Source organism: Pantherophis guttatus, chromosome 2 (genome assembly GCF_059756535.1).
Source record: "Pantherophis guttatus breed Tessera chromosome 2, ASM5975653v1, whole genome shotgun sequence".
Lineage (NCBI taxonomy): Eukaryota > Metazoa > Chordata > Lepidosauria > Squamata > Colubridae > Pantherophis > Pantherophis guttatus.
Genome location: NC_142064.1, coordinates 201,797,163 through 201,809,299, shown reverse-complemented (window position 1 = coordinate 201,809,299; position 12,137 = coordinate 201,797,163). Strand labels below are relative to the sequence as shown.

At 37.8% G+C, this 12,137-nt stretch overlaps 1 protein-coding gene across 1 annotated transcript; it reads left to right on the top strand.

The window, feature by feature from the left end:
- Nucleotides 1-4,065: 4,065 nt before the first annotated feature.
- MED7 (mediator complex subunit 7) lies at nucleotides 4,066-8,588 on the top strand. Its single transcript, XM_034401673.3, has 2 exons — nucleotides 4,066-4,199; nucleotides 5,187-8,588. The coding sequence occupies exon 2, from the start codon at nucleotides 5,204-5,206 to the stop codon at nucleotides 5,894-5,896; it is 693 nt and encodes a 230-aa protein (XP_034257564.2). The 5' UTR covers nucleotides 4,066-4,199; nucleotides 5,187-5,203; the 3' UTR covers nucleotides 5,897-8,588.
- The last annotated feature ends 3,549 nt before the right edge of the window (nucleotides 8,589-12,137 follow it).

The window sequence follows — 12,137 nt, the reverse complement described above, 5'->3', positions numbered from 1 at the left end:
CATGTAAGGTATGTGGAAGAATGTGGATTATCCCAATTGCTTGACAGGCTGATTAAATCAGCTAGCATGCGGACTGATAACATGCATAAATGGAGGTAGCCAGGTATCTCCTAGCAGGAGAGAGACAATAATCTTTCTATCAAAGAACCCTCCCTTGACCAAGGAGATCTGCACAATTAGAAGGCAGTCTTTAAATATTCTAGGAATTATTATATTCCTAGAAAATGTCATCAAGGTAATAGTTTTACAGATGTAGATTCATTTAAATGATATTGATTTGTTTAACTTATTTGAATCGGATTTCAAATGTTTGGTTGCTGAAGTTGCTAGGTGGTTTTGAGGGATTATATTTTCTAGAAACTGCATGGGGGAGACTGTCTTTGTCAAGCTTCCACTCAGCAGTTTTAATATACTTGACTACTGTATTCTTCTGAACTGCCAGTCAGGATTGAGCTTTGGCTGTGATGTTTTACAGGAATATAATACTTTATTTAGGGCTATGTGACATAGATGACACTGATGGACTATAATTGACTTATAGTCAATCAACCTGCAAGATTCCATATTGGGCTCATCGACATAACTATGTTGACAAAGGTTGAAATGAGGTCAGTGTGTTGATGATATCCAGTTCAATTGCTCCTTACCATCCATCTCCAACAAAGTCCAATATGTAATGAGATAGATGAGAATGACAGAATGAAAAATATTTTATGAAAGAAGGTTTATAGCCTGGAAGTTACCCTTTATATTCAATTGTCACTGGATTATTAGTAGGAAGTCACAGCTTCCTACTAATAATCCAGTGACAATTGAATATAAAGGGTAACTTCCAGGCTATAAACCTTCTTTCATAAAATATTTTTCAGCTGTGACAAGAAATGCCTTTACAGAATTATGCCTAGCCAATCATCACATATTTTTTTTGTCCCATATTTAAAGAAAATACTTCCGTGCTGTGTTCGGGGCATATTTGCTATGAGCTCTCTGTGGAAGCTACTGCTGCTACTGCCAAATGGAAGGCACATTAGTCAAGCTTATGCTATTAATTTCCATTGTTTATCTGTTTATATGAAACTTATGAATCCTGACACTATGTTCCTCAGTTGCTATTTACTGTACTCCTCCACCGGAGACCCTTGGATTCCCTCCCCAACCCTGCCTGTCCCATACAGGTACCACACAACGTAGAGGTGGCCTCCCCCACTCAGTCATATAACACCCTCCCTCCCCAGCCAGTTATTACGGCAGAGAACCGGTTGTTAAAAAATTTGGAGCCCACCACTGCATAGCATATACTAAGTACTCCTAAGTATGAAGAATGTGCAAAAATTGTGTTATACTGTAGGCTTTCCCTTTCAATTTGCATTCAAAGATTGAATTTTTGAAAATATTTGCATTTAAAGGAGCATAGATTATATACAAGATTTTGTTACTGAAAAAAATCCATTTCATTTAAAACATTCACTTAAGAGTGAAATGTTAATTTGATTCAAAAGAAACACTCAGGATGGGTTGTTGTTCCCTCTATAGTCTATATTGTTTTTCAAACCTAAATCATTCTCCAAACATGCTACTTGCCTTTCTTTCTCAAAGCAAAAGGCTGTTTTCTATAAAAGCATGGCAAAATGTAACTGTTAATCCCAAAAGTATGTTTAGTGCTTTTTACAGATCATTGTATTTCATAAAAAAAGATAGTTCCTCTCAAGCCATGATTAGTGCTGCTCTCTGCTGCCTAAGTGTGGCATAACATATGTAATAAAGTGGACCGCAAAATAATACATTTTTGTTGTTTTCATTTAATCTATTAACAATGCATTTTTCACGTGAAATTTAGGTGGCAGTAGAAATTCATTTGGAAAACTAGAGGTAGAGACATATTGGATAATATGTATTCCATGAAATTGATTATATTCTTTATGCTGTGTTACAAATAAAAATATTTTCTTTTCATATGTATTTATTTGGTATATTTATATTAAATCTATATATATTTGGCATATTTATATTTAAACATGTGACTCTGGACAGCAGTTAAAAACACAAAAAAATAACATAAGAAAAACAAAACTATCAGTGGGTGAGCGCCTTCAGTTTCCCTAGTCACTTTACAAGTTGCATATCTATGTTCCTGGATCCCTAGGCCAGATGGTAAGGCCATGTCATCAGGCTATTTTGGAAGGCCAACAAGATGGAGCCAATCTGATCTAATGGTGTTCCAAAGGATAGGGGTCACAGCAAAAGAGGATCTCTACCTGGGTCTCATCAGATGACATTTTTTCATTGGCAGGACTCATAATATATCCTTCCTGATGGATCTGATAGAGTGGGTAGATGTGTCTGGTTGTTCTGACCTAGGCTTCCTAAGTCAGTAAAACACACGAGTAGTCCCAAAAACCTATTTAATTTCAATGGCTGTGAATTCTGTTCATTCGCAGATGAGTCCCAAATAGTTGTAAAGAGTCCTTCAGGATAAGGCTGATAATCACCCACCTTTATATCCCTTGACACGCTGCCTAAGACCACGGAGTCCAAAATCAAACAGAGCTTCAGACTTTAAACTGAACAGAATTAACAAGGTTGTTTTCTGCAAAGGCCACGTATCTTTGCTCCTCTTTTAAGTCTTATGGGAGGGGACAATCATCTCCAAGCCCTACTCCCAAGTCGTCCCTTTTGTTTTAACTGTTCTTGCCTTCTGGCAGCTTTGCACATGTGTGCACTGGGAACAGGCTCCCCGTTCCTCTGCCTCGCTGAGGTCTGACTCTGGAGGCTCCCAGATGGCCCTTTCTCTGCCTCCGATGCAGAGCCTTCGTCCAAGCCTTCCCCAGACTCCAGGACTGCCCCATGTTCCTCCCCAATCTCCTCACTGTCCGACTCTGCTGCCAGCTCCACAGGCCGCCGGCGGACAACACTGGTGAGATACCTCAAATACCCATCTTCCAGATTGAAGAAGTGAGGTTCTACAATGAGGAATACCCATCTGAACTTCAACTGCTTTCATGTTGATGTACAGTATATCACAGAAGTGAGTACACCCTTTCACATTTTGTAAATATTTAAGTATCTCTTTTCATGTGACAACACTGAAGAAATGACACTTGGCTACAGTGTAATGAGTATACAGCTTGTATAACAGTGTAAATGTGCTGTCCCCTCAAAATAACACAACACACAGCCATTAATGTCTAAACGGGTGGCAACAAAAGTGAATACCTTCCCAAGACATTTTACTGAGCAGAATATAGTAAAATGCAATTCAATATTCCATGTACACAAATGGACCAAATTGGGCATTCAATTTTAATTCTGGTGAATGAACAAAATCACCCATTACACTTTCCAACATCAAGCTATCTTAATGAATAAATTCTGCCTTAACCCTAACCATTTGAGTTTGTTCAATGCTAATTCTCTTCTAGAATTTAGACAATAATCTATGGACAAAATTGGACTGATCATCTGGCTAATTCTGATCTATTTTTGCCAACTCCAGCTTTGCACAACTGGTTGTTTCAGGAAAGCATACCTGCAGAGGATTATTTTATTACATAAATTTATACGTGTGATTCAAATTTGTTAAGTATAGCAATTAGTCTAGCAGAGAGAGAGAGATGGCAAGAATGTATTTTAAAATTCTTAAACACGAACACACTTTTCCCAGGAAAGATCTGATTTTGAAAGAATTTGACTAACATTTGTGTGGCCGTTTAATCACCGCTACAATAAAACCCTAGATAATTCCATCATGGTTCCTGTAAACCACGATAACATTTCAGGAAATATGCGCCACCCGAAAACAAACTCCCCCGCCCCCCGTCTGCTTAAAGGTCTTTTCTTAGCACGATTTCAAGAAGAAAATAAGATGCGGGGGGGGGGGGTTATTGCAGAAGACAAAACGCTCATTAAACAACTGCTGACTGGCAACGAAATCGGCACGCGCCAGTTCCCTCGCCCCGCCCCTTTTATCGGCCTGCGATTTGGTTCCAACAGCGTCTTTTTCGTTTTTTTTCCGGTTTGGGGGAACTCGCGCCTCCGCGGAAGCCAATGAGGAGAGCGGCGCGCTACATGCATAAATTGCGCGCGCCGGAAGCGATTGTTTGCTGCCGAGGAGAAGCACAAGTGATCCTGATAACTGATACTGTGTCGCGGAGCTGCTGGAAGCCTGATCCCTTTTGGTGTGTCTGTGAGCGTAACATCAAGTAAGCCAAAGGTTTTCACTTCGGGATTCCCATCCTCTGTAGTGTCAGAACCAACTCTTGACTGCTCCCCGGTGCTTTTTGGGAGTCTGCATCCTGCGCTTTTCCTGCTTGTTTTGCCCGAAGAGGACAGGTTAACGGACTAGGCACGACTTTAATTTCCTAGCACCAAAGATTAAAAGCGATCATCATCTACGTTCGCATTAACATCACGACCCCAAACCTGTTCCCTTGTCTTATATTTTGAATATGGGGCGGATAAATTTTGCTGCTGACACTCTTCCCCTTAAAATCGAGTGAATGTAGTTTTATATTTAGTGCCGAAAGAAAGAGAACAAGAAGCTAAGGAAAAAAGTGACGTGGACTTAGTATATATTGAAACGCCTCTTTAGTGTGTGGGAGAGAAAATATAAAACATAACTAGGAATAGGCTTCATTAGACAATGTGTGGACGTTCCCAACTTCACTGTAAAGTTTTGTCAAAATTATGTCGGCTTTTATCTTTCATATAATGTGATGTTTTTTTGTTACTGTAGAAGTGGATTTCTGCATAAGGCAAGGAGATGAAGTAGATCTTGAATGTATCATCAAATCTGTATTTCTTAAAATATGTGTTATCGTTGGCAGTAGAACCAAAAATACAGTAGGATCACATTTATACATAATTGTAAAGTAGTGAGCAATAATATTAATAAGATATTAAAACAGTAAGGAAAACTGTTGTGTCGATCCTCTTGCGTGTTCTTAGGCACATGTTTCAAGTGTGTATAGTGAATAATACAAATTTTTGTCAATTTAAAATCCTCTAAATATAAACAGGTGGCAGATAACTCCATAATTAGTGCTAGCAAATAGTATTCTTAACTATTTAGTGTGTTGGACAGAAACATTTTAACTTTATTGCAATGTATAAATGCTTATCTATCTTGTATGTGATGTTTAAGTGCTAATTTTATTTTTATATTTGCAAATGTTATCTCTCTATTCTAGCAATTTGTTCTGCTGCAATGGGTGAACCACAGCAAGTGAGTGCCCTTCCTCCACCTCCAATGCAATATATTAAAGAATATACTGATGAAAATGTTCGGAAAGGCATAGCTCCTAAGCCTCCACCGCCTATTAAAGATAGCTATATGATGTTTGGAAATCAGTTCCAGTGTGATGATCTAATTATTCGACCATTAGAAAGCCAGGGTATTGAACGATTGCATCCCATGCAGTTTGATCATAAAAAGGAATTAAGGAAACTCAACATGTCTATCCTGGTCAACTTCTTAGATCTCTTGGATATATTAATAAGAAGCCCAGGCAGCATAAAAAGAGAAGAGAAACTGGAAGATTTAAAACTGCTATTTGTTCATGTGCATCACCTTATAAATGAATATCGACCTCACCAAGCAAGAGAGACTTTGAGAGTCATGATGGAAGTGCAGAAACGTCAGCGTCTAGAAACTGCAGAGAGATTTCAGAAACACCTAGAACGAGTTGTAGAAATGATTCAGAATTGCTTGGCTTCTCTGCCAGAAGATTTACCTCATTCAGATGGAGGAATGAGAATAAAAGCTGAACCAATGGACACTGAAGACAGCATAAACTGTATTGGATCGAATGAACAGCAAAGAATAATTTCTAGCGTAAAAAAAGATCAGGTTTTGGATAAAGATGCTAACATGTGTAGCATTATTGATGAAATGACATGAAAAAGCTTTGGGTTTTGTGATTTTCAGGGAACATGCAACTGATGCTAAGGAATTAGAATATGACGTTTCTTTTCCTTTTGCTATGACAATTTAAACAGTAATGGAATACAATGTATAAATCAGTAAATATTGATAATTTATTTGTTTAGCTTTTGCATGTATATCTATGCTTGACTTTAAAGAGCGTCAATCTTACTGAGAACTTTACCTATTATGCTAACTGTGCAATTCATCAGTATCCAAATTTTGCTGATGAGCATTTATTGAAACATGGGAGGTACTTTAAGGAATTTAAATATATGTGGTGATTCCTTGTTTAGGTTAAATTAAAAGACATATTATACCACAGCAACACTGTTATGTATACAAAGTGGAAGTAAAGACAGTAAATGTTTTTTTCTTGTTATGAATGTTTGTGAATTAAAGCAACTGTTTCTAAAGATAAGTAAACTTGGTGACTAACATTTATTAAAAAGAATGAAATTCTAAATTCTTTGAGATAACTTTATCTTTAAAATATTTAACAGAAGACTTGATCAAAATTAGCCTTGTATTTTATAGGATGAGCCATATTGCTTCCCTCTGATTTAAATATAAGTCAATTTTATTAAGTTGTAAAACGGTGGTTCCTCAGATCATGACTGCTTGTTAATGCTGACTGTGTTGAAATCTTTTGTCTACGTTTACTAAAGAATTGGAAGTGTGTAAATAGCATAGCCATAGTATGTATATATTCAACATTTACAGTGGGGCAAAAAAGTATTTAGTCAGCCACCAATTGTGCAAGTTCTCCCACTTAAAAAGATGAGAGAGGTCTGTAATTGTCATCATAGGTAGACCTCAACTATGAGAGACAAAATGAGAAAACAAATCCAGACAATCACATTGTCTGATTTGAAAAGAATTTATTTGCAAATTATGGTGGAAAGTAAGTATTTGGTCACCTACAAACAAGCAAGATTTCTGGCTCTCTCAGACCTGTAACTTCTTTAAGAGGCTCCTCTGTCCTCCACTCATTACCTGTATTAATGGCACCTGTTTGAACTTGTTATCAGTATAAAAGTCACCTGTCCACAACCTCAAACAGTCACACTCCAAACTCCACTATGGTGAAGACCAAAGAGCTGTCAAAGGACACCAGAAACAAAGTTGTAGACCTGCACCAGGCTGGGAAGACTGAATCTGCAATAGGCAAACAGTTTGGTGTGAATAAATCAATTGTGGGAGCAATAATTAGAAAATGGAAGACATACAAGACCACTGATAATCTCCCTCGATCTGGGGCTCCACGCAAGATCTCACCCCGTGGCGTCAATGATCACAAGAACGGTGAGCAAAAATCCCAGAACCACACGGGGGGACCTAGTGAATGACCTGCAGAGAGCTGGGACCAACGTGACAAAGGCTACCATCAGTAACACACTTCGCCGCCAGGGACTCAGATCCTGCAGTGCCAGACGTGTCCCCCTGCTTAAGCCAGTACATGTCCGGGCCCGTCTGAAGTTTGCTAGAGAGCATTTGGATGATCCAGAAGAGGATTGGGAGAATGTCATATGGTCAGATGAAACCAAAGTAGAACTGTTTGGTAGAAACACAACTCGTGTTTGGAGGAGAGAGAATGCTGAGTTGCATCCAAAGAACACCATACCTACTGTGAAGCATGGGGGTGGCAACATCATGCTTTGGGGCTGTTTCTCTGCAAAGAGACCAGGACGACTGATCCGTGTACAAGAAAGAATGAATGGGGCCATGTATCGTGAGATTTTGAGTGCAAACCTCCTTCCATCAGCAAGGGCATTGAAGATGAAACGTGGCTGGGTCTTTCAGCATGACAATGATCCCAAACACACTGCCCGGGCAACGAAGGAGTGGCTTCGTAAGAAGCATTTCAAGGTCCTGGAGTGGCCTAGCCAGTCTCCAGATCTCAACCCCATAGAAAACCTTTGGAGGGAGTTGAAAGTCCGTGTTGCCCAGCGACAACCCCAAAACATCACTGCTCTAGAGGAGATCTGCATGGAGGAATGGGCCAACATACCAGCAACAGTGTGTGCCAACCTTGTGAAGACTTACAGAAAACGTTTGACCTCTGTCATTGCCAACAAAGGATATATAACAAAGTATTGAGATGAACTTTTGATATTGACCAAATACTTATTTTCCACCATAATTTGCAAATAAATTCTTTCCAAATCAGACAATGTGATTGTCTGGATTTGTTTTCTCATTTTGTCTCTCATAGTTGAGGTCTACCTATGATGACAATTACAGGCCTCTCTCATCTTTTTAAGTGGGAGAACTTGCACAATTGGTGGCTGACTAAATACTTTTTTGCCCCACTGTATATCACATACCATGCACTTAAAACATTTCTTCCTAATTTCTAAATTTCTACACAATCAGGAAAAGTTTCTATACAAGACGATTATTTATGGACCAAGAAAAAATACTTGCAAAAATGAATACTAACATATACATACCAAAGAACAAATTAAGTTGTGTATGTTACAAGATAATGAAATTATTTTTGATCTCTAGAGATTGAATAATTAAATTTTCTCAAATTCCATTTTCTGGGGAAAACGTGAGGGTGGCAGATATTTTTCTGACTTCAATCTATATAGAATTTTTAATTTGCTAGTATTGTGTAACCAGAGGTTGGTTTTGTACTAATTAAAAGTATTAGGGAAAGTCAGTAATGTTTTGCTTCTATTTATCCTCACCACCATGATTGCATTTCTTTATACCATATATCATGCAATTCAGAAAGTCTTCCAATTCTCAAAAGCAGCTTTCCAGAATAATCCTAATTTTTGTGCTGATTTTAATGGTTTTTTTGTTTTTTCCCTATATGTTGGGTATAGATATTTTTTATTTTATTGCGCTAATTTGAGTTATCTCAAAATTAGAAAGTACAGTTTGGCTAACAAAGAGAACAGTAATTAAAATTCACCTCAGGAATTCAATTATGTAACAAAATACTTATCCAAAAATTGTGCTTGGATATTTTATCCTAGTATTACTAATGATAATTGTAGTAGTAATATTTTAGCTACCTACTATCTTTGCAATGTTGATTCATCTACACTTCATAATTTGCATAAGAAAAAATTACAGTCAAATTTATAAACAAAAGAGTCCAAGAAATATGAACGTTTTTGTCTTGTTCTATCTTCATTTGGCATTTCAGATTTAGTAAACATTGACATAATTGTACAGTGGGCACCAAACCACGACAGCTTTTTCTAATCTATTTATTTTTGTTTTTAATAATTCTACATTGCTGAGAATAGATGAAAGCCCATGTAAAGAGAAGCAGAAAAATAGCTCTGTTTTAAAATGAAATTAATAAATCGCTGTGGAATGAAGTTCTTTTTCTTGAAAACAGATGAAAATAATTTATGATGAGGAACAATGGGAGTTGATTTTTTTTCTCTTAATTATGTGCAACTTGTTTATGGAGATACCTGCAATAGTCTTAATATATAAATATAATGTAGCAGATTTTTTTGCCTCAGCAGGAGGAAGCACCAAGTTGACTTTGGCTGAGCTCAAAGGCTAAATTTGGATGTCTTCTCTCAGCAATTACATATAGATACTAAAAAACATCAGGTTTGGTACCTATAAAAGAGGAACAACCAAGCCAACCTCCCTTCCTCTCTAACTTCACTTCCTAATTAAAAAAGAATGGAATTGCTGCAAAATAAATGTTCCCAACCATTATAGACAGCTTAAAAGGATACCACAATTAATAGTATTGAACACTACTGAGGGGCTCTAAAAGGACCTAGAGTTGCTTTCCCTCATGGAAAGAATTTCCATCCCATGGCCAGGATTCCACCCCTAGAGCCTGGATATTGAACTCTCCTGGCCCCATTAGCAGGAGATTCCACCACCAGTGGCACTATGTAATCCAGGCACATCAGAATGGCTACTGCTATGCCTTTCCATATTGCACAAATCCCAAACGTGCATTTGCATTGAGACCCTCAAGAACAGTAAGATGGAAAGCATCCTGCAACATCAAGAGGACTCATTCAGAGGAACTGCCAATAAGGAATAATACTTTGAAAGCAAATGGCTTGAATCTCAGAGTGAAATATACATTAACTGAATAGTGGTGTGAATAGGTGAGAGCGCAAAATTGTGCCCTCAACTTGATATTGAGAACTGCAAAGTAAGTTACTTTGCTGCTATTGTTTCTCTGGTGACTATCCAGTAGACAGTTTTCTGGGTGATTAGAGGACTGTTGCAATCAGGCACAGTGATGGAGATCGGGGAATCTTCAGATGTCTACTGTGACAATGATGTAAGACCCAAAAGCAAAGTCAGGAGTTTTTATAAAGCTTGATGTTCATGCTGTATTGTATAAGTTAAGGAATGGCATTCAGAAAACCATGAGTGTGGATGTGTGGGACTGGTTTCAGCTGTTACAGTTTAATGATGGGCACAAGGTTTTAGAAAAAGTCTGGCTGACCACATGGATTCTTGACCGATCATGGCATGTGGAATCTAGCTAAAGGGAATTGATTAGGCAATTAGTACATCTTTGAGAAGGGACACAGTGGCTCAGTGGCTAAAACGCTGAGCTTGTTGATCAAAAGGTCAGCAGTTCAGCAGTTTGAATCCCTAGTGCCGCGTAATGGGGTGAGCTCCCGTTACTTGTCCTAGCTTCTGCCAACCTAGCAGTTTGAAAGCACGTAAAAAAATGCAAGTAGAAAAATAGGGACCACTTTTTGTGGGAAGGCGTTCCGTGTGCCTTTGGTGTTTAGTCATGCTGGCCACATGACCACGGAGATGTCTTCGGACAGCGCTGGCTCTTCGGCTTTGAAACGGAGATGAGCACCGCCCCCTAGAGTCGGGAATGACTAGCACAGATGTGTGAGGGGAACCTTTACCTTTACCTTACTTACATCTTTGAGCCATGGACATAGTGGCCTTAATCTGGAAAACTCTCATCTACTCCTTAAAAAGAAAGCTATAATGAAACTGCTGGCTTCAGTGTACTCATTAAATACTTAGCTAATTCTTATTGAAGTTGATTTAAAATAAAGCTTTTTTCACAGTAGGAATACTTCTTTAATCATGTTTGTATATCCAAATTCATCCTGGTTTCTGCCATAATGACATCAAACCTGTTTTCAGAGTTGCTTCTGCAGCATTTTTATTTTTCTATTGAGAAATATTAATTTATTCTTGTAATCAGACTACATTACACTTTGGAAGATTTGTGAGAATTTGGCCTTCGCTCTAATCAGGTCTATTTTTCAGATTAATTTCACTTCTGTGACATCTAAACAGTAATTACAAACTGCAATTATGCTCTGTCTTGTAAAGGTTTCATTTGCTTACCTATTAAAAAGTTTCTGTCTAAAATGCATTGGCTCAAAGATTGGCCCACTCATCAAAAGTTGTGCCATGGGAATAGAGAGTACATAAAATATACAATCAGAAGGGAATGAGTTTTTTAATTGGAGTCCTCTTAATGTCATTTTTCCATTCTCTAACCTTTTATAAGGTTCTGCAAACTGTCAGCTTAAATTTTGCACAGAAAGTTTGCTGAGAAAGTTAAGTGTACACTTGTGCAAAATTCTAAAATTAGAAATAATTTTCAGGTAGCTGGGGGAAAAAAAGCCCAGCCAACATATTGAATCCCTCAGACCAAAAGTAATGAATGTTGAATTGATTAAAGTTTAGACTAATTGTGGAACTACATGAGTTTGGTAAAGCTTATTATTTACTTAATACAGATGCCTAGATGCCCTCAAAAAGTATTCCTGATGGTTTTGATAATTCTAGTCATATATCAGTGGAATAAACACACATATTCTGCTGTAATATAACACAATATTGCTCTGTGTTTTCTATTTATAAAATATCCTTTTACCAGAAACCAATATAGTGAGATTGTTTCCTCTCTTCCCCAAACTATCATCTTGGCATTTTTTCCTGAGCAGATGAGCACTTTTCCCAACAAAGTACAGGATTTTAACCCCATCACTGTACCTCATTGTTTTATTTTTAAGAATGTTTCGGAGGTTGGTGTGAAGTATAAAACTTAGCTGGACACTTCACTGAATCATACTTTAGCAGGAATGAAGTTGAGTATCCAGAACAGAATCCATGGCATGAGAATCAATTTTCTTTGCTGATTTTTGCCTCTTTTTGCAGAGTGATATAAAAAAGTTGCCTGACTGCATTTTCCCTTCCCTTCCTCTTACATCCCAGTGAATTAGGGTAAAGC

Excerpts from the sequence above, each read along its gene's own strand:
- MED7 (XM_034401673.3), top strand. The coding sequence starts at position 5,204 with ATGGGTGAACCACAGCAAGTGAGTGCCCTTCCTCCACCTCCAATGCAA.